The sequence below is a fragment of the Temnothorax curvispinosus genome, unplaced genomic scaffold (genome assembly GCF_003070985.1).
Source record: "Temnothorax curvispinosus isolate PA1 unplaced genomic scaffold, ASM307098v1 QBEX01004989.1, whole genome shotgun sequence".
NCBI lineage: Eukaryota > Metazoa > Arthropoda > Insecta > Hymenoptera > Formicidae > Temnothorax > Temnothorax curvispinosus.
Window position 1 is genome coordinate 2,705 of NW_020214769.1, and position 23,732 is coordinate 26,436.

The 23,732-nt window shown below is 36.9% G+C and overlaps 1 protein-coding gene across 2 annotated transcripts; it reads left to right on the forward strand.

Moving 5' to 3' along the window:
- Nucleotides 1-1,167: 1,167 nt before the first annotated feature.
- On the forward strand, nucleotides 1,168-23,457 carry LOC112454311 (histone demethylase UTY). Of its 2 annotated transcripts, none has more exons than XM_025015610.1 (10): nucleotides 1,168-1,349; nucleotides 4,148-4,276; nucleotides 8,969-9,152; nucleotides 9,960-10,175; nucleotides 13,384-13,539; nucleotides 15,292-15,472; nucleotides 15,752-16,066; nucleotides 16,295-17,845; nucleotides 17,947-18,540; nucleotides 18,915-23,457. In XM_025015610.1, exons 1-10 carry the CDS (start codon nucleotides 1,253-1,255, stop codon nucleotides 19,185-19,187), a joined length of 3,696 nt encoding a protein of 1,231 aa, XP_024871378.1. In that variant the 5' UTR covers nucleotides 1,168-1,252; the 3' UTR covers nucleotides 19,188-23,457. The 2 variants fall into 2 exon arrangements, with proteins under 2 accessions (XP_024871378.1, XP_024871377.1); XM_025015609.1 differs by having other exon boundaries at nucleotides 1,253-1,349; nucleotides 16,289-17,845.
- Nucleotides 23,458-23,732: the final 275 nt, after the last annotated feature.

A 23,732-nucleotide genomic window follows, 5' to 3' on the forward strand; every position in this document is an offset into this window, starting at 1 on the left:
CGGTCTCCCCTACTTATGTAAACTTTTTCAATAATTATTTTGAAGAAAATTACCAAGAGATAGTAGGAATGCATGATATATTATAAGATGTATCACAAACATCATTAGAAGGTATGTACATTTTATTATAGTAATATTATAATTTGAGTTAGTACATATTACATTTAATTAATAAGTATAATGCATCAAAGTATTACATATTTTGTATACATTTAACGATTTAATCTATTATTCTGTTATATGCGTGCTAACCCGAGTATATCCAAATTATAATTATAATATATTTCTTTATTTTCTTATATTAATATTTATATAAACATACCATTTTGTAACTTTCTGTGTGTTTCCACTGTATCTATTGCGTTATAAATAATATTTTTATATGTAGGGGGAGTCCGGGAGACTTGACCATAAAGGAGAGTTGAACCACTTCAAATATCTCGTTCAAATTTTGAACAAAGAGCTCAATCCAAGCACGTTAAAACACGTTTGTCTCAATCACAGTCGAAACGCACCAATCGTCATGTTGTCACGTGCTCGGATTGAGCTCTTTGTTCAAAATATGAACGAGATATTTGAAGTGGTTCAACTCTCCTCTATAGTCAAGTCTCCCGGACTCCCCCTATATTTATATTTATTATTCTCAGCGATGTTAATACACTGGAGGCAGTTATTTTGGTGATAACTTTTGCTTGAGATACAGCGTACTTTTAGTTCGCTGAAAATCATGGCGACCGCTGAGTGAACGTATTGAGACTTTGAGTGCGCTTAGAATCATTCAGCAGAGAATCATAAAACGGTTAAAAACTATTGCGTTCTGCTGAACGCAGCCAATGATACAATAGAAATAAAATAAGAAACCTCATGTTCTTGGACAGAAAGGATGAGCATCTTTGGATTCCTAGTTTTAAAGGTTGCTTCATACGGGAATGGTGGCACAAAAGTTGGCTAATGCGATTGGCCTGTAAAAGGATAAATTAAGTTAAATAATAAATGTGGAGGTACCTATATTAATTAACAAAAAGAACCGAGAAGTAAAAAGAAAAGAGAAACTCACTCCAATGATCCAAGAATTTATTATTTATATATAACAATTTATTATATATAACAAAAATTTATTTAATTGTTTGCTTGATTAATAACAGTTCTTGCACCGTTCTTGCGTTCCAGGGCCGTGAAAGCGTTCCAGCAGGTGCTGTGGGTGGAACCAGGATTTCCACGGGCCTGCGAGGTTCACCTACGGCTCGGCTTGATGCTGAAGGTCCACGCTGAGTTCGACGCCGCCTTGAAGCACCTGACCCTCGCTTTGATTGATGCCACCACACCTGCCTCCTTCTCCAAGCTCGAGAGTAAGTGCTCGTCCCTTTATCTGCGCCGTTAGCCGGAAAATTTCCAGCCGACAACCCGCGCATCGCGACTCTATAATCGCTCGCTCACTTTCCTTCGCCGAACTTGACCGCTTTTTGCCTGATGCTCATGTCAGCGAGATAACTCCTTCTCGCGTAATCGTGTATTCAGTGGTGAGAAAGAACTGCTTGACACTTTAGCTCTAATATTTGTCAAATAAAAAAGTTAAGACTGATTTTTAATACAAGAAATTCTTCAAGAAACTTTTTAATCAACATTTTAACGTTCTGTATACACAGAATATTTTAAGGAGGTTCTACAGGTACTCTCTAGTCAGTTGAGAGATGAAGAGAAAATCTTCAAATTCATCGATTCTAAGTATTCATAAAATATTTTCGTGAATTTTGATGACGTTAGAGCTTATATCATACCCATATTAGTCGAAGCAAGGAATAATTAAAAATATCGTGTAAGTGCTCCTTTGACTCTGGCGACTTATACATGGAAGAAAATGTGGTAACGTCGCGAACTTGACAGTTTTGCTCATATGACCGTGGTTATTTCACAATTTCGCATAATTCTAGAGCGAGTACTTCTCCGTAAGCGCTCGTAAACGTTATAGGTGCTTAAGTTTGAGGTGCTGTTATACTGTGGTGCTGTACTGGCTGTACACTTTTCGCGCGGGTGCAGTCGCTGCGACATTGCCAAATCTCCCTTGTTATTCGAAGCACGCTACGTGAACTGTGATATGGCCTGTTTCAATAGCCAATATCACAAAATTTTACGCGATAACCCTTGTTTTTCTCGATATTTCTGAAAAGCTTAGATTAAGATCTATAAGAGCTCCGTGTTTTGAATCTCTGGTAGGTCGCCTTTATATAATTAATATCTCGTTTCTTGTCTCCAAGAGCCCCTCTGCCATATGTAGCTCATGTTAAAAACTGTGATTTCAAAATTCATTTTTGCAAATTTTTACACGATAACCAATGCTAAAATTTTTCGAGCACTTTTCTCGCATCTCAATTTATACGTCCATGAAGTTTTTTCCAATTTTTAGATACATCCATTATCTGTAGAACCTCCTTAAATAGATGATATTTTATTTCTGAAATTAAAGAAGGTAGACTATGACAAATGAAGAGGTCCAACTTAAAGATGTATGTCAGATAGCTATATGTAGTATAATTTTGTTTTCTTGATTAAACAGTGTAGAGCTAATCTCAGAAATTATTCATAAACAACATGTTATCATATTGGAACAGAAAAAGCGTAAAAATCGCAATTTTGCCCCATTTTTGTACTTGATATTGTTTAAATAAATCATTAAAAAATTGAAAAATAAAATATAATCAGAAAATCTTAGAAAACTGTAATTGCAATTCTCGATGTCATAGAAGTATACCATAAAAATTTTATTCATTTTTTACCGTACGTGAGCAGAGATACATATTATGATATTTACATGGGAAGTATATCTATATATATATATATACAATTTCTGTAACTTTTAAAGCAAATATCTCAGAAACGGGTCGGACAATCGGTCGCAAATTTAACACAGGTTTTTAGGATATATAAGTGCACTGTAAATTTCAGCTTTATCCTGTTATTTTGACATAAGTAACATATCTCTAATGGTGCGAATATAATAGCGAATGTTGTGCGAATGTGAGCGAAATAGTATGTCCTTTTCAATAAAGAGGCAATCTTATCCTCTTATAGAAATATGTGGATATATTGTTGTTATGAGAATTGTAGCTTTTGTACTAATACAAGTAGGTAATATTTCTTTTGATAGTGTAACGAGATTTGTGATTTGACTTAAGTTATTTATAACAGTCATACGAGTTTTACTGGTTTTAAATCTTGTCTATCTTTTGCGCACGACCCTAACTCGTGACCAACTTTCGGTTCCATTAGCAACTAGGCAATAACATGCATTTATCTAATCAAAATAACTGGAAAATTGACCTGAATATTTCTCGATAATAAACTTACGAATAATGAAGTTGACGAGATTTACATCTTTCGTAAAGTGACGCGATAATGATGCTGATTATCGAAACAAAAAATTTTAAGCCTAACCTTTACAGAGACAGATTACATTTTTCGTTAATTTCCACGAATTTTGTTGTAATGGAATTTTAATTTTGAAGAAGGGAAACTCCCGATTAACGGCAGCCTCTCCTCTCCTTTTTCCCCGGAGGGAAAAAAACTGATTCCGAATTCATCGGGAAATTTGTTATTAATGTTCACACAAATCAGACGTCGTGGGGATTTCCCTCTCTTTACATCTCGTGTACAGATTATATATATGTAGAACAAGTTTCTGAGTACAGAAGTTTCTCGCGGATGAGTCACGTTGACGATGACTGGGCTGAATCATGACTCCGAATTGCACGTTTTTCACATGATGATTCGCGCGGGAATCATTCTCTCTCTCTCTCTCTCTCTCTCTTTCTCTCTCGGATACTGAGAATTTCGCGCGGGAATGTATAATTTCCCGCCGGAAGTCGCGCTTTTAAATAGCCGGCTGAACTTAGCTCGCGCGCCAGTCTCGCGCACGTGCTTATCGCGCTTCGCTGCTCTTTATCGACGTAGTGCAAATTAATCAAACCTCGAATCAGTCCTGATCGATGATCTCCGCTCTCCTTTCGAGTCCGGCTGATAAGCTCGCCTTCGACGGAGTACATATCGGCATAATTTAATTCTTTCGCGACTATTAGTCTCGGGAGAGAGACCGACTGATGACTTTATCAAGAAGTTCACCGAGGAATCGTCTTCCGTGTGTTTGTTGCAGTCAAGTTTCACATTGCTCACTTGTACGAGGTTCAGGGCAAGTACCGTCTGGCCAAGGAGCATTACGAGGCTCTGCTGAAGGAGAAGGTCCTGCCGTTGCATTTGAAGGCCGACATCTGCCGTCAACTAGGTAAGTCTATTGCTAATTAAGATTCCTAGTTGTTTCTTAGAAAAAAGATAAATTAATTTGTTGTGCTTTAGAGGAAAAAAATTTAGACTTTTTAAGAAAATTTGTGTAAATATTGGAGCTCTTACTGGAAAAGGACGGTGAAAGATGTTGTTCGGAAATACTTAGAGGTTCCGACGCATTTTATTTAGTTCGGGGGAGTGTGTAAATATTTTATATATAAATATTTAAAGTATTGTGGAAAGAGGAATATGAAACAAAAATATTACTTTCGGAAAGTTCTACTTGAAAGTTCAGACATTCCCTAGGAGTAGACTGTGAATATTTAATACAGAGAAGGCTACGATAGAGGTGTAAGAAGAAATAGAAGAACAAAAGTTTCGTTAATAAATTTATTTGCAACTTTTAATTATAAATAAAAGCATTTTTAAATTTCCAAATTAAGTTAGAAATTTTTACGATAATTTTATGATAATTAGATAAATAGTTCTTTTAACCCTCCGTAGTCACACCGGGTCAATTTGACCCGAGCCTCAACTTTGCTTGTAAATATCTTGCGCGTAACTTGAAAATTGGCGGGCATGACGCCCTCTAGCTGTAGTTAAAAAAAAAATTTTTTTAAAAGAAATTTTTTGCGATTTTTTTTTATATGTTAAAAATTCCTGAGGCCCTTCTTTTTTTATAGCAATCAATTTAGCAATATCGCAAGTGCATTCGAGAATTTTTTCAACACGATCGGTGGATAAATGGTCAAATGGCGAACGGTCAAAGTTCGTCTCGGGTCAAAATGACCCAGAGTGACTTCCTTGTTTGAAAAAATAGGTGTGACTACGGAGGGTTAAAATTATTGCTTTGTTTGAAATTTATACTTAATTAGTCGAAATCTGTTTAGTTTATCTTATTATTATCTAAGACATTATATAAAAAAATAAATAAAAACAAAGATTACTAAAATTGATAACTTTGATATTTTAAATTGATTTATTTATTGATATGTATAGTTATTTCAAAATATAGTTTTCGTAAAAAGTATCAAGTAAAAACGTAAATAATTGAAAACAGAATATCATAGTTGTCGACGTTGCAACTCTTACTCCGTGTTACTTTGGAAAATATCGGAGGGGTTCCGCGATCCTAGATCTAGGGGGACACTTTAATGTCCTTCGCCATATCCCGTCGCGATTCGGTAGTCTATGTGCCAGTCTGGAATAGAAACGGGAGGAAGGGAGAGAAATGTAAGGCAGGTGCGAGAGAAACAGAAGCTAAGGATAGTTTTCCCACAACTAGAGCCTTGCACCCTCTCTCTCTGACCCATTCACGCTGCGTCTCCTTCCCTCTTTGTCCCTCGTTCATTCACTCTCTCCTTCCCCGTGTTGCGCCTCTCCGTCTCATCCCCAGTCCACCCTAACCCGGAATAAATCAATACACGTGTCTGCAGACTACTTGGCAGAGTGCAGCCGGCCCGCTGAGAGCCTTCGGCCGAATCCGTGAGGCTGAAGACACGACGTTCCAAAGGAAAAATCACCCTTTCGCTACCTTTACTAAGGCCGAGTCGCGCGGAGGCCTTATCTCTTTTTTTTCTCTTGTTGACTAGGAAACGTAGGCAGATCGTGGAAGTCAGCAAGTTAGAGACGCATACTTTCCTTTCTTTTAAAATAAAAACATTCTTTCGATCCTTTCCCGCGTGCGTCTAAAGAGATCTTAATAAAGGTCCTTGGAGCTTTCCGAGAAGTTAATCGCCGTGACATTACTTTCCGAGCGACACCGACGTGACGTATGTCTCGGGCTTTCAGGCCTGTCGAGCGTTTTTCTCTCACCCTTCAGAACGGATCGCTCCATAGTGAAAGTCCGCACGTCTTATTCTCTTCTTTCGGAGCTTTCTCGAGGACGTTTGCGAGCGTTGCGAACGTGACATCCACTTTACGGCTCGTTTATGGCTCCTCGCGTGTCGGCGAACCGTCCCGGCGAAGCGACCGGTCCCGCTTTACTTCCATTTTTTTTGGAATTCTGTCTTGTAGTCCTCCTTCGTCCGCTCTCTTTTCCTCCGCGAGGAGGAACGTTCTCTCTTTCTCTTTCGACTTGCAATGTGTTTCGCCGGGAATAGCTGTGTGTTGAATAGCTGTAAGGAATAATTCAACTCCTATCATCACACATTAATTACAGTAAAATTTTTTTCAATTATATTTATATAGCATTTATGTATAGCATTCACGATTTTTAAATCCAGTTATAGATACATTTTTTTTTACATCGATTAATTCATTGCTTCCTCATAGAGGAAGCTTTGTGATGGTGAAAAAATTTTTTTTCGAGATTTTGATGGAAATAGGTTTAGAATGTTCTAAAATGTCGAAAAATCGTATTAGTAAAAAATGTCCGGAAGTATGTATGTATGTGTGTGTGTGTGTGTGTGTGTACGGATTTTTTGTACACGCATCTACTTCTACAATTTTTTAGATACCGGGTTGAAATTTGGCACACAAATAGAGTATCATAGAAAGTATGTCCTCCTCAAATTTTATTAAAATCCATAAAACGGTATAGATTTTATGCAGATTTTCATTTTTTTGAAAAATGTGTTTTACGCTGCATCTTTCTCAATATTTGAGATAGCGATCTATTTTTAACTCTATTATATTTTTGAGTTTTTTCTACCCCTATTTCATATATAATTTATTAAAATTTGATTGATTAGATCTCGTGTTACACACATTTGAAATTTCGGAGAATTATTTTGCACCTTGCTTGATTAGAGTTTTTAAGTGTTTAAGTAGAAACCTTCGCACACAAAGCTTCCTCTATGAGGAAGCCAACACAAATAAATACTGAAAATTATACATTGAAAAAAATAATGCTTCATCAACTTGCACACTTAATAACTATGAGGAAGCAATGTGCAAGTTTCAACTTGCACACTTTTTAAAATTAACTTCTAACATTTTTTATTATTCTGTGCGTAAAAGTTGAAAGTGAAAACGAATATATATATATATATATACACATATATATCCTATATATATTTTATATATCTAAATATATCAAAATAAAATATGAAGTAAATTTCTCTAACAATAAGTAGAGAGTAGAGAAAGAAGTAAACTAATTCTCTTTTACGATTATTTTAATGCTTTTATGCGGAATAATCAAGAGAATTAAATTGTGTAAAAAGGTCGCTTTAATTTAAAAAAATTACAATGATGTTAATATTTCATATAAGAACGCGTTCAACAATTTTTTTACGTGTTTATGCGCGAAAAATTGTTTTATTTTCACGTTTTACTTTCCTTCAAAAATTTCGACGAAACCTTTCCTGAAGATCAGAGACAAGAATGTATACAATCTTGAAAACTATGTTTTTATTTTTAATGAAAACTAATCTTTTTAAACGTGAGATTATTGAGAGAAGTTTTTCCGAGAGATCGGTTGAATGCTTTAAACCGACTGACAGATTCAACTCGAATCGAGCTTTTGGGATCCGACCGTGGCCAGGTGGACCAATTTAAAGGCAGGCAGATTTGCAAATCAATACGCATATGTGAATGTGGCGTTTAGGACAGGTAAATACGCCAGGTGAATAAATAACATTAAAGGTATAGACGAGCAAGCGAAGCGACGGTATACATGTCGTGCGTGTCGATGATTATTTTAATCTTGTGAACAAACTGTCGGCGATATTTCCGAGAGAATTTCGAAATTTACACGTTCTCGCCCGTGAATTGAAATAAAGTATAAACTAAAAATGTACGACAAATATTGAAAGCGAAGGCCTAATAATTATTGCTAATTTATCATTATCAAGAGGATTTCATGTTCTTTTTCGTTATTAAAATAAAATAGTTATTAAGGCTTGAATAGATGGAAGAGTAATTAGGTTGAAATTGACCGATCGGAGGAATTTATTAACTTGGCCAGTTCCCACGTGCGGTTCTGCCACGTGCTCACCTATATATTTACGGTCGCGCATTTATTGTTGCAAATAATAACTTTTTGCCGACGCCTCGCTTTTCCCACGACGATTAATCCGTGGGTATCAACAGGTAAACACGCATCGCGCGAAATAGAAGCAGCGGCCATAAATCAACGTAGTTATATCGAGGTCGCGCGAAAGGATTAATATTATTTTTTTTTACTATGATACATATTATGGAATATTATATTACATAATACTATAATATACTATTCTAAAGGAAAAAAAGCGTCCTGAGAGAGGTTTAAATAATTATTCAGTGTTTTATGTTCTTTGTTTAATGAAAATTGAATGATTTTAATCGATCTAAGGGAACAGAGTTAATAAAACATCTTACCGTTAATCAGCATTTTCTGGAACTCGACGGCCAATTCAAAGGTAACTGACGAATACAAGTGCTCGTTGCGCGAAAATCACTTAGGATTTTTCTAGTCTCGTCGAGAGGGTCGTTTTTCGCGCTGCTGCGCCTATGTTTGCAGGGGAAGGGGGGGTAATTCGAGACAGCCCCCCTAGAGAAGGGCCAGCAGCCAGCGTGTAAAAACGACTGCTGCCGGGGGCAACCCTAAGGCCAATAGGGCCATACCTGCGAGAGAGTCTATTCAGTCTAGCTCTCTAGCTCGTCATGTAGCGTCGAGGTAATGACGTGACAGTTTTCAATGTCAGGGGAAAGAAGAAAATAACGACGAGATTGCGACACGTGCATCACTCGGATCTGTTCTTTCGTGCAGGATGGATGTACCATGTGGTTGAGTGCACGGTGCTGGGCATCAGCAGGCCGCAGAAGCAAAACATAGCTATCCATTGCCTGAAGCAGTCCATCGATGCCGAGCCGAAAAGCGGACAAAGTCTTTACCTTTTAGGACGTTGTCTCGCCGCTTCCGGAAAAGTGCATGAGGCGTTTATCGCGTACAGGTAATGGGTCATTATTTAATGACACCCCAAAGTTAGGTATGATATCGATGCGAGTCTGTCAATTGAAATTGCAACACGAAGAAATAGGTTTTAGACTGTGGAACGTATTTTAACTAGAGTTAACAAGAGTTATTTTTTTATTTGATTTATGTATAATTGTGTCTTTTTTGCAATTACACTTCGAATTTGACGTTTTATACAACAAATAAAGGAACTTAGGATTAAAGTTGGCTTTCTGGCATTGCAATTTCAATAAACAACAGTGTGTGAATTTTTACTGTATTAAATGGAAAAGTTCCTGTTAAGTAAACTTAAAAATGACATCGCGCAGTTTAAAAACAATTTTTATTATTTAAAATAAAATTAAACATTTTTTCTATTAAGACAAAATTTTCTCGATACCCTCTTTGAATGCTTTAGATTTTTTTCAAAATTTGAAAGAAAAAACTTTTTATATACGCATGCTCTAAAATACATTTATTTTCATATTTTTTATTTATTATACTTTTTTATTTATTATATTTTTTTATTTATTATATTTTTTATTTATTTATTATAATCTGTTTATTGTAATATTTGTATAGGAGTATAGTCAAAAAAACAGACGTTTTACAAGTTTTAGAAGAAATTTTCCAATGTAATACAAAGATATTGAATATAATATTAAGGTAAGTATTGTAGATTTAATACTATTATATATTTTTACACATTTTTATTATACACGTTATATATTTATATTATACAGATTTATTTATAATTTTCTCCTCTTTGCTTGGGAACTAATAATGTTCTTCATGTGCTCGATAGAAATTCAGTCGAAAAATCGGAAGGCAATGCGGACACGTGGTGTAGTATAGGGGTACTATATCAGCAGCAGAATCAGCCTATGGATGCACTGCAAGCCTACATATGCGCCGTGCAACTAGACAAATCCCATTCAGCTGCTTGGACTAATCTAGGGATATTGTACGAAAGTGTCAGTCAACCGAAAGACGCTCTAGCCTGTTACGTTAACGCATCCAGGTATATTGTATATTACTCCAGCGCGAGTAATTTTTATAGCGTTTTACAATTATTAAATGTAAAATTGTAATCCCGTTACTTCAACCTTGGCGAGTATATTTATCTGCTGTTTAGATTACTTGTGATTGATCACATTAATAATAATTAAAACAAATATTATATAAAATTATTTTCCTATTAAATCTCCTACGTGCTTTTCTGTTTTAAGTCCTTATAACTCGGAGCCCTAATCAAAATTTTTAGACCACAATTGGTATTTAGCGGTAAAAAGAGTTGCTCTTTTCGAAAATCTAGTCGGTGATGGGGTGGGGTAACTGAAGGAAAAGATAAAGTTAAAGCTGGAGATAAGAAAAACGACCCCTTTTACTGACAGATATTCAACTGTAATAAATTATTTCGTCTACCTTTTTGAGTAGAATAAATCTATATAATTATTATTTGAATGATTTATAACAAAAATTTCAAGGATTTATAACAGAAAAAAAAACACTTAGGGGTTTCCTAGGATTTAATGGGTTAAGGGATTACATTTCCTTGACAGGTCTAAAACTAAGTCGAAATTAACGAATTTTTATTGCCGGTAAAATTATGTTTTATTAAAAAATGAAAATACAAGTCTTGTAGAATAGTCTTTTGAGAATATCTCTCGAAAATTTCAATAAAAGTGAGCAAGTAGAAACTTGCACATTGCTTCCTTATAGTTTTTAAGTGTGCAAGTAGAAACCTGCACATTGATTCCTCTATGAGGAAGCCTGTTTTTGTATGCATAATTTATTAGTGGATATTTATTAATTTGGCTTCCTCATAGAGGAAGCAATGCAGGTTTCTACTTGCACACTTAAAAACTATAAGAAAGCAATGTGCAAGTTTCTACTTGCTCACTTAAAAACTATGAGGAAGCAATGTGCAAGTTTCTACTTGCTCACTTAAAAACTATAAGGAAGCAATGTACAAGTTTCTACTTGCACATTTAAAAACTATGAGGAAGCAACGTGCAAGTTTCTACTTGCACACTTAAAAATCATGAGGAAGCAATGTGCAAGTTTCTACTTGCACACTTTTTTTTATGGATAGAGTATTATTGAAGATAGATTGGTGTTGAATTTGGTGTTGAATCTACCCTAAGTTATTTGATGGATAGCCGATCCTCAAAACCGATCTTCAATAAATTTAAATTCGACGTTTTTGAACATAAGCAACACATTGGCATCGAAAACTCAAAATACAATTTTTACTTCGGTTTTTTCTACCCCTATTTCATATATAATTCTTTTAAATTAGGTTGATTAGACTTAACTTTATATGCGATCAAAATTATGGACCTTTGATCGCGTATAAAGCTAGGTCTAATCAACCAATGGCATCGAAAACTCAAAAAACAATTTTTACTTCGGTCTTTTTTACCCCTATTTCATATATAATTCTTTTAAATTCGGTTGATTAGACTTAGCTTTATATGCGATCAAAATTAAGGACCTTTGATCGCGTATAAAGCTGGGTCGAATCAACCAAATCTTAAAAAATTATATATGAAATAGGGGTAGAAAAGACTGAAAAATATAATAAAATTAGAAATAGATCAATATCTCCAAATTTGCGGAAGTTAGAGCAACCATGGACATTTCTAAAAAAATACAAAATTTTTTTTAAAAAGAACCCCTTTACCGATCATCGCCAAATTCAATACCAACCTTTCTTGAATGATACGCTATCGATTAAAAAAAAAAACAGCCCAATATCTCAATATTTACAGAAGTTAGAGCAATCACGGACATCAAATCTGCACATACATACATACATACATACATACATACGGACATGCGATTTTAATGCAATATTTCGACATTTTAGAACACTTTGAACATATTGGCATCAAAAACTCAAAAACCAATCTCTTTGTTGGTTTCTTCTACCCCTATTTCATATATAAATCATTTAAATTTGGTTGATTAGATCCAACTTTATACACAATCAAAGGTTCATATACAAACTTCACGAAAACAAAGCTTCCTCTATGAGGAAGCAAAAAATATCAAAAATATTAAAGCAGCTATTTTTTGCAGCTATTTTCTCGAATAATGTTTGTAAAAATGGCGTTTGCACAGTACCAGAGATATCTCCGCCCCTTCGCATGTAAAACAAAAAACAAAAATTTTCCATTAAACTAGATACTAGATGAAGAAAACTAGTTTTTTTTTATAGCCGATTTTGAAAATATTAATTTTTCGAAAAATAGCAGCGATTTGTAGTGAAAAATGCAATTTTTTTACCTAAAAATCGGTTATTCTTTTATTTATAAAAACTAAACCATAAATTGAAAAATTCTACGTGAAGGACTAGATTATTGTTTTGAAAGTAGCTGTAAAAAATGGCATACAAATCGGTTCACTAGTCTCTGAATCACTGATCTGAAATATTCTTGATATCAAAAGTAGTGTTTTAAGAAAAATAGTGTTGAAAAATTGCCAGGACCTCAATTTTTAATATTTGTTATTGAAATTTTTGGAAAATAATTTCAATTTTTACCTAATTTTAAGACCTGTCAAAGGTATGTAACTTCTTAAGAGATAAAAGTTAAGTAAATGAATAGTGTGCAATTATATTAAATCACTCGTTATGGTTCTGTAAATTATACTATGTGTTATTTTCTTTTCTTATGTTATCATTTGTATATGTCACGGCATGTGCACTTTTATGTTTTGTATTAATAGATTTGTTCGTGTTGCTTAAAATTCCCAAAAATTCCTGCACTTAAAACGAGATAAATATGCACTGGGCTTTTTAGCTGAACTTCTTTGCACGGTTCATCTTCCCTGTTTTTCTTTTCACATTGGAGAGAAAAAGAGAAAAGATAAAATGTGCAAGAAGTTTAGCTAAAAAGAACAGGCCTAAAGAAAGCGAAGATTTTAAGTGCAAAAAGGGCAGGTAACACGAACAGAGGACGATGGTTCCAATCTGTTGATAAAGTAACTAATAGTTAAATCATATGTCTTTTCCTTTAAATTAGACAAAGATAGACATGATCTAACTATTAGTTAGTTTAACAACAATTTGGAGCAACCGGATCTTCATCACTTATCTCACCTAAGAATGATCGGCATGTGTCGTAAAAGTTGAAGGTCGGGTTTACATTTGATAATCTCAAAAATTCAAATGATTACATTGAGTTATTAAGTTAGCGTGTTAAGATTTTCTGTTTTACTCGTAGGGGAAACAGCAATATAGCGAATTGCACGGGTCCGTTCGGGGGTCTGGGTGGCGTTAAGTCCGGTGGTAACAATTCGATGAACCCGTCCCTCCATCACCGCATCGACTTTCTGCAGAGAAACCTAAGTCAAGCACCAATGCCTTCCGTCGCTACCAAGTGAGTCGTCGTCGAAAAGTCAAATTACACATTATAATCCCATTATAATTTCATTATAACATGTAGCTCTTTAAATATTGAGATAAATAGATGAATATATATGAGTTACACGTTTGAAGTTAATGTAAAATTTTTAAAATAACAAAAATTGTTTATTATATTGTTTATTATATTCGCTAATAGATATTTGATAATAGTAATGTAATATAATAATAATGATTGGATTTATACAAGGTGTTGAAAAAAGGTGTAACCAAATTTTAGGAGCAATTTTAGGAGCACTTGGGAAAAAACAAATCGAAAAGTCAGTAAGCATTACTCCAAAAACCATTTATCTCTTTATAGAGTTATAAAATATTTTCTACAGCGGATATTTGATGTACCCTCCGTTTATTTCAACACATAATTTAGCACGTTTTCTCATTGAACATCTAGCACGTTCAAAAATTCTAGGTTTATTTCGTACTTGTTGACAAGAGTTCTCAATTTTCTGTATCAGTTCACTCATTATGTCAATTTATGTGGTGTTTACGCACGATGGTGCTCCTGCGCATTTCCTCATGATTGTTTTTAGACAACATTTAAGCAATAGTTTTCAAGAAAAGTGGATAGGATGTGGCGGTCCAGTTGCATGGCCACCTCGCTCATCGGATTCAAATCCGTTAGACTCTTATTTATGGAGACACTTGAAGAGCATAGTGTACGCCACATCGATTGACATATTGGATAAACTGATACAGAAAGTTGAAAATTCTTGTAAACAAGTCTGAAATAAATCTAGAATTTTTGAACATGTTCGATCTTCAATGAGAATGCGTGCCGAATTGTATGTTGAAATGAATGGATGGCATATCGAACATCTGCTGTCCCAGAGAACATTATGACGTCATAAAACTATCAGAAAGACGTCGTTATGACGTCTTAGATCCTGATTTATGACGTTTTTGAAGCGTCTTACAAAGTTTTATTATTGACGACTTTTAGACATATTGTAAAATAAAAATTAGTAATACGGTAATGCGTTAACAAGAAGAAAAATATGAAAGAAAAGCTTAGTATTGCTTGTAGTAATTAAAATACTATCCAGACTGCACAATGTCCAAAATCGAGACAAAAGTTTAAAGACGTCTTGTGATATGACATCTTAATGACGTCTTAAAGATGTCTTATGTCCAGATTTGGGACATTGTGCTGTCTGGGTATTAATTAAAAAGCATGCTACTTTATTATAAGAGTGGACTTCACGATATAATTGATACAAATTGTGCCGTATCGTGATTTATACATATATTGTTTTTATACATTCATCATATTTTACGTACAAGAAACGGATCCCATCAAAAGCAATCTATCGGTTAGATGATGCGATATTTGCATATAAGTTTTCAAGATTTTATGAGTGAGATATCTTTAAGACATCTTGAATAAGATGTCTTTTTAAACATGCATGTTGTCTGGAGTAGAAAATGATTTATAACTCAGAAATAAATGCTTTTTGGAGTAAGGCTTACTAAGACTTCGGTTTATTTTCACGAGTATTACAAACCTAAATTTTGGTGTCATCTTTTTTCAACACCTTGTATAATAAAGAAATATCATCTGAGAGAATAATAAAATAAAATATAAAAACAAAATTATGTGAGCTAAAGGTTAATATAAGGAACTTTAGTCGACCTTTACTGTACTTTTCTTTGATTTTGTAGTCATGAAGCTTGTTTCCTGCTTTCATATAATTTTTATTCTTTTATCCAGGAGGCGGCAATTGCCGTCAATCGAAGAAGCTTGGAATCTGCCGATCAGCGCAGAGATGTCTAGCCGGCAGCAGCAGCAACAGCAGCAACCCGGTGGGCCTTCGTACAAATATGGTGCCGCACCGACTGGACCGCCTCCACCTTATCCTCAAGCCCAGGGACAGAATGCTAAGCGATTTAAGGTACAGAATGCATTAAAATAGAAGACAGATATTTTCTAGAAAAAATATTTGTCTTTAAATATTTTTGGTCAAATATTTTCTTGCCTTTTCTATATAATTTAGCGCAGTCTAAATGCTAAAGCATTATAAATATAGTAGGTCCCGATAAAGCATTATAAATATAGTAGGTCCCGATAAAATATTTGTAAAGAAGTTAGTTATTATAAGTAAAAACAAATTAGAGAACAGGCAACTTGAATTAAACATTTCAAATTAATTAAATTCAATTTTGCTCGATAGACCGACGAAGTGATATCGGCCGCACCACAGCAACGGGCATCACCGTTCTCCTTATCGCCGCACCAACTACAAACGCTGCATTTCTTACAACAAAATCTCAATAGCCTGACTCCGCAACAGCAGACTGTGCTTGTCCAGCTGCAGCACCAATATCGTGCGATGCAGCAATATCAGCAACAGATCAGGCAACAGCAACAAGTAGGACAGCGAGGCCTGAGAGCGGGACAATCCAGTTATCCTACGGGATACAACCATCCTCAGAACCTCGGCCAACCATCGGGTGTCGTAAAAAACTATGGCATACCGCAACAACCGGTAAATATATTCAGTCTCTCACTTTTGCAAACAAAGGAGGGGGTGTAAAAGTCGTCATTTTTCGCCTAAAAGGATTCCTGTAAAACATTTTTTGCCACCTTATTTGAGGTTGAAATAAGAAGGAAACAATGTTTATTTAACCAGGAAACTGCGGGAAATATTTTAGAAGTGGTAATGAATGTTTCTAAAGCGTCTGTCAAAATATAATTGATCAACATTTAGTTGCAGCAAGGAGGTACGGTTGCGCTGCAGACGGGTTTCTCCGACACCAATGTTGGCTACAATACGGTGGCAACCGGAAACACTACGCAGACACCAGGAATGCCTTACAAATCCGCCTCCGATCCAACTTATCCGTCGCAGAGACAACAGATCACCGGCAGTGCTCAGTATGGTGGCCAGTATCAGCAGCAGCCGAATCAGTATGCTGCTCAAGGTTACACGCAGGTCACATCAGCGACTAGCAGTTATTCGGAGAGCTCCACGGCTCCAGCGAATAAGGACAATTTGGGTGTGACGGATCAGGAGTTGCAGGCGCTGCTGTCACAGAAGGACATAGCCACATCGCTGGCGGAAGACCTTCTCAAACACTTCGGTTCTGACGATTTGGAAACTGTCGTGAAGGAAGAACCGTCGAGCGGCGGTGTCATCAGTGACAATGGCACGTTGAGCTCCGGTCCGTTCTCGCCGTCGAATCTCGAGAACGCGACAGAGGTGAAACTGGAAAAGTCGGAAGAAGCGGCTTCCCAGTCGACGCAGTCGAAATCGACGGCAGATGCTGTGACGACGACGGCCATGACGACGACCGCGACGACGAACGTGAATACGGTGAAATGTGAGACAACGACGGTAAAGTGCGAGACGACGACGTCATCGTTATCCTCTAACACGACGATGACGGCGACAACGATAAACAAGAGCGAGGCGACCAATATTTCCAAGACAGAACCGATGATGAATTTGAAGCTCGAATCGTTATGCGAATCGCAACCGGAATATGAGCTAAACATTGAAATGGATGCCAAGACAGTGATCGAGTCATGCAAGGGTCAGGGGCTAAAAGGAGTGCCGAATTGCTCGATACTGAGCGATCGTTCGCCACCGCCGGCGCCGCCGGATCCGCCCACTCAACGATTGACGAAGGAACAACTGTTGCCGCCTACACCGAGCGTCTATTTGGAGAACAAGAAGGATGCCTTTAGCCCGCATCTGCAGGAATTTTGTTTGAAACACCCAATTGCTGTGATACGTGGCCTCGCGGCAGCGCTCAAGCTCGATCTGGGCCTTTTCTCAACTAAGACTCTGGTCGAGGCGAATCCAGATCACGGTATCGAGGTACGCACACAAATGCAGCAGACCAGCGAGGAGAACTGGGATCCGGCGCTCAATAAGAAAGTCTGGAACTGCATCAGTCACCGCAGCCACACGACGATCGCCAAATACGCGCAATATCAGGCCTCCAGTTTTCAGGAAAGCCTGAGAGAAGAGAAGATACAAGGCGGCGTACATGCTTCTAATCTGTCAGATTCGGATTCGAAGGACAGCACCGGTCAGACGGTCCGACGTAAAAAGAATACTTTTGGTCTAGCCGGCCGACCGGGAACCAAGATGCTGCGCTTTGGTACCAATGTAGATCTGTCAGATGAGAGAAAGTGGAAGCCACAATTACATGAATTAATGAAGTTACCGGCCTTCGCCAGGGTGGTATCGGCCGGTAATATGCTCAGCCATGTAGGCCATGTGATCTTAGGAATGAACACCGTACAGTTGTATATGAAGGTATAATTAAAAATTTAATATAATAAAATAATAAATAAAATTATGAAACAAAACGTTTTGAATGTTTCTAAATGTGATTTAATTTATGTAATTGTTTTCAGGTACCTGGTAGCAGAACGCCTGGACACCAAGAGAACAATAACTTTTGTTCCATTAACATTAACATCGGACCGGGCGACTGCGAATGGTTTGCAGTACCAGATGCGTATTGGGGTGTGATATGCTCGCTCTGCGAGCGCAATGGCATCAGTTATCTGCACGGTAGCTGGTGGCCGAATTTAGACGATTTGTACGAGGAGAATATCCCAGTATACAGGTTCCATCAGCGACCGGGCGACCTCGTGTGGGTGAACGCGGGTTGTGTACACTGGGTGCAGGCGGTTGGCTGGTGTAACAATATTGCGTGGAACGTCGGCCCGCTCACTGCCAGACAGTATCAGCTCGCAATCGAGCGTTACGAATGGAACAAGCTGCAGGCATTCAAGTCGATTGTGCCGATGGTGCATCTTTCGTGGAATTTAGCACGTAATATCAAGGTGTCGGATCCACGACTATTCGAGCTGATCAAGAACTGTCTTCTGCGAACGATGAGACAGTGTTGCTTAATACTGGAATTCGTGAAGAGCAAAGACGTAGAAGTGCGATTCCACGGCCGCGGCAAGAACGAGGCCTCACATTATTGCGGCCAGTGCGAGGTATGCTTTCTTATGCTAATGATCTTGAAAACTAATGTGCTGTCTAGATTTTTATTTTCTTTTTTTCGGGATTTTAATTTAATTAAATTCGAAACTCTGTACAATAACTACGTAATAATCGGTAAATTAATATATGAAATTTTATAGCCTCAACATTTTATTTCAATTTTTCCTTTTTTAAATTTATCTTTGGTAATTTTTAAGTTATCTTGTGCAATCAGCACTATACAGTTATATATAATTTCTTGTTAGCATACGTGTATATTTTTATAAAATGTCCATGTATTACTTTTTTATTTATATGATATTTTTTATCTTTGCACGCTTTAATAAGTTTATCATATTAAAAAAGAATGTTCAACTTTTTTTTGCAGATTGAAGTGTTCAACATCCTGTTTATCCGTGAACAGGAAAAACGTCATGTAGTGCACTGCATGGATTGTGCACGTAAACAATCTCCTTCGTTGGAAGGATTCGTCTGTCTGGAGGAGTATCGTATGCGCGACTTGATGGACGTTTACGATGGATTTACTTTGCACATGCCACCTTGTACACTGGCCACCGCTACCAACACGACTACTACAACCTCATCATCGTCGTCGATAGTACCGACGATGTTACAGGCACAGACTGGCCAGACCTCCTGAGGTTACATGCAACACATATATTTGGATTTCCTGAGCACGCTGCAGCAGTAGTGATCACTACCATCCGGGAAATGCGAATTCTTTCCGGATGGTGATGATCACTACTGCTAGTGTTAGTCCTTGTGTTAATGCGAGACAAGACATTTCATACGATAAGCATTATCCATGTACCTGAGAGCTACGCGAAAAGAGGCGGGACCGGTTCTTTAAGAGCTCCTCGTAGGCGACCGTCCGAAAATATACTGGATGGTGTGAAAGCTTGACAGTAATTTCTCTCGAGATATCGAGTTTTAGGGAAAAATATTTCGAGTGAAAATGATTAGATCTGGAGGATGCATTATTTTTTACTGTAAAATTGCTTTAGTCCAAGAATGTGCTCCGTTAAATATTTCTTTCTTCCTCTAATAGCAATGTTTTCAGAGACATTAGCTTGTCATGCTTTACCTCATCCTGTACATGTATAAATATATACACATATGTATACATATGTATGCATACATGCATACGTACATTATACACACACATACAAACATACACACTTATGTATATTTTTAATTTGTGTACACGGCAGCGTTTTTAATATGCACTCTAATCTACATCTGACCATTCGAATTCGCTGTTAGGGACATGATTATCACGACAGAGCCTCATGAGCCGATCCCAAGAAAAGAAGAGAGACTAAAAGGGAGGGGCAGCCCTCGGTAGACGCGAAGACTGATTCGCGCTGCTTGCGGCTCGCTCGCTCGTTAGTTAGCCCTGTTTGTACAAATCTCTAACTCGCTTATCTATAAAAAAAAAATATCACCACTGTCGCCAGATTATTCCCTGTAAATATGCAACGGCGACCACACGATTATCTTTCTATATAGCTCTCGGGTATTGGCCAGAGAAGACTGTCTCTGATTATTAAAAGACGTAATAATCGGCCCGCGGCATCGTCATGCGATCGTTCTCGTTTTAGCGCGTTGGACATCTTTTACTGGATTCGACTTGGTTTTTCTTATCATTGTTTTATTTATTATTGTAATTATAACGATTTTATTGTGATTTGTGATTGAGATTGGAAATCTCTAAATATTAGACATCGTGTCGCGAACAGCGTTTTTCTTTTCATCGTGGACTTGAAATCTAATGTTTGAATTTTTGTTTTTCGTTCTTCGTCCTCTTCGCGATTAGTTCGGAGTGTAAGACTATGCGTAATATGTTTTCACTGCCACTTACGAAACCGCTGAGATAAAGTGAGAGATTCGCTCTTTATCGTATGTATTAAGGATCGTATAAGAATGAGAGGTTACCTATCGTTGATTAATCATTGTTAGGAAAATACGTATAAAGGTACATTACTGCTATGCGTGGTACTGCTCAAATCATTTGTACATTTTTGTATGCGAATCTATGAGATCAGGACATAAAAGAAAAAGGAGAAATTAGTAAGAATATTTCTAGAGTGTAGCATGATCTCTACTGCCAACCATGCATGTTAAATGAAATGATCAATTATTAAAATTTAGGTGTTACATAAAATTAAAGCCTCGATCATGGAAGTTTAATATCTAGGACGATTATCATTTGTCCAAATTTACAAATGTAGAATTTAAAAGTAAAGGGTCTGCAAAATGAACTGGAATAGAAATATGACGGTGACCTATGATCTATGTCTCGGGTTTAAAAGTGAAATCTTCGAATTTTATTTAATTGTGGTTTTTTCGCGTGCGACGTCCACTACTTTTCATGAAATATACAATATTTTTGTTTATCATTTAAATCATATTTCTGCGATAAGAGGTCAATGTGTGTGTGCGCACTGTGATTTTTGTTAGCAAAATTCTCGAGCTTTAGCGAGGAAAAAATGTAGAGGAAACAGATATACGCGAGAGTTGTGCGCCGCTCGCAGGGCGATGATACGCGGTGATGAAATGAGAAGGCAAGATATGATTTTCGGAAAGGGGAGAGAATAGAGACCAACCGTAGAAGAGAAGGAGAGCTTCTTGTTCATCAGGTTAATCGTACTTTAAGACAAATGTACCTTCACTCACAGTCTCGTCAATTGATCACGGCGTTCACAGCCGACGTAACGTGCCAGAGCGCTTACCGTACCACCACCCTGTATATTAGCCCGATCCGAGGAACTTGAGGATTAAGAGTAATATCTTTTCCATTGTTAAACTAATATTATACAAGACAAAATTAGCGGAAACGGAATAATTGAGGTACTGTCACTACAGCTACACTGGGCTGAAAGGCAAAGGAAATCGCGTCACCTGCGATTACCTGCAAGTGTTCTTTAATAAAAACGGATTTACTTTTAATTTTCAACTCCTCGACCCCCGATTCGAACAAACTGCGCGCGAGAGGGGGGTAGAAGGAAGAAGAAGAAAACAAAGTAGTTAGCTTTTCGCGCCACGAAAAAGGATCATCCACAAAAGAAGCGATGTATTTTTAAATATCTAGAAGCGCTAGTTCACCACCGAGTTAGTAGTTTCGAGGAATTAAACAAGAGAAAAAGGAGGACCGCCGCGTTCTCCTCTTATTTTCTACACAATTGTACTCTAGACAAGTCATAAATGCCCCTAACTTTCGCTAAATCAATGTATCAATGTCGTCTGCTACCTTCAACCACTCTTTTTTTATTTAAAGCAATTAACATACATCTGTTCAGGAAAAATTTTGTCAGGTTGTTCAAAATCGCAGATCCGCGAGTACTTTTAAAGACTGTGCGACGAGGAAAGACACATGAATACCTCGCTTTGCCCTGAATCTAGATAATGTCATTGGGGTGTGAATTTTCAAGGCGATCATTTAACGTCTGCTATCGATTTAAGGTAATCTCAGGATATATTGATATAAAATATAAAAGAAAAATATATGAGATAGGTAACGTGTCGCGCCACATGATAAGATGCCCAACTCTAGATTCCCCATCGCGTGATCGATTCCTTGATCTTGATGACAAAGTCCGACATAGAAGAAGATTCTTAGAAGATTCTCGAAGGATTCTAACAAAATTCCTAAGAGACTAATTACGAGTTTTGATTTTATTTCTGAAGGCTCTTAAAAAATTAATTTGCATTTTCATCTAAGCTCCTATTCCCATTCACTCAGATTTACATCAAGAAGTTACTATAAAGCAAAAATCCTATCGATGTCTGGATATCGGAATATACTCTTTTTTTTATAGTGAAATGATATATGCAGATGACATTGTAAATGCGCCCGAGAGAATGGAAAAAAAACGTCGATTGGTTTAGTCGCAAAGTGTGTCAATTTGCACACAGCTTATAAACGCCCGGGAGTCTTCAATAAAATTTACAATATATTCGAGCGAATGTTAAGGCATTTGTGGCATAATTAGCGTACAGCAACGACGACCATGCGCGACGCTTCGGGTCGAAATGTAGAAAAGGAAAATAAGATACATGAGCCGTATTAAAGACGACTTGTGGTCCATGACAAAACACCTTCGTCAGGAAGATGTAAACAGTTTTATTTCTCGTACATTTTAAATCGTACACACAAGCACGCTATATGATCTCAACTTTGCACGATGCCGGCGGAAAGAAAAGTGATCGATATACCGCGTATTATTTTTCCACCGGTAGCCGCAAGTTCCGAACTGATTTGACATCTTTCGCTATTCCGTAAATTATATATATATATACATATATACATATTATAAATATATAAATATATAAATATATATATATATTTAATGTAAAGGATAAGGATAATAGGAAAATTCACAAGTAGAGAACTCGTACGAGCTTCTTCGTAATTAGAAGAACGAGTCGTTTGTGCCACGATCGCAAATCGTGCGCGTTTGTTCGATATTTTCATAAATTAAAACGGTAAATCATGTGTATGTAACGCGAAGAAATAGGCGTGTGACGCTACTCTGATCCTTCTAGTTCGAAAATGAGTCCTTCAGTCTTTTGTAAAAGCTCCACTCACGTAAAATTTCTGTTTATCTGCGAGCTTATCCCTCTTCTTGTATGTAGAGATGAATAGGGATTTTTCGACGGAAGGATATTCAGACGCGTGCAAACGAGTTCGAGCGTTCTCGATAAACGCGCGCACAAAGGAAAGACCGTCGTTAATTCTCCATGGGCCGCAATGCGATTTCCAGGCGGGCACACAATCGTGATTTATATGTAAGGAAACTCTCTACGAGCATTTCTTTTGAATAATGTCCATGGAGGATTAAATCGTTCAGGGGACAGAGGAGGAGTGTATAAGGGCATATTTTCGCTATAAACTACTACTATTATTACTACTACTACTACTACTCCTACTCCTACTACTACTACTACTACTACTACTACTACTACTACTACCACTACTACTACTTCTAATTTAAGTTGTACGCCCTACGAAAGAGACCGAGCAGACCAGACGAGAATTATTTTTGGTCTGTGAAATAATATAGCGAGGTAATATTTTTCTCATCAATCCAGCCGTATACTCGGATATAAATCTGTATAAAAGAGCCGTAGCGTTTATTATACATATACATACATATAATATATACAGGTTGAGAAACTTATATCT

What these genes read in the sequence shown, in the direction of transcription:
- LOC112454311 (XM_025015609.1), top strand. Translation starts at nt 1,253, where the DNA reads ATGCTGAAGGTCCACGCTGAGTTCGACGCCGCCTTGAAGCACCTGACC. An exon ending in CGACATCTGCCGTCAACTAG is followed by an intron (nt 4,277 to 8,968) that starts GTAAGTCTATTG and finishes TCTTTCGTGCAG; the next exon opens with GATGGATGTACCATGTGGTT. An exon ending in CCGTACAGTTGTATATGAAG is followed by an intron (nt 17,846 to 17,946) that starts GTATAATTAAAA and finishes AATTGTTTTCAG; the next exon opens with GTACCTGGTAGCAGAACGCC.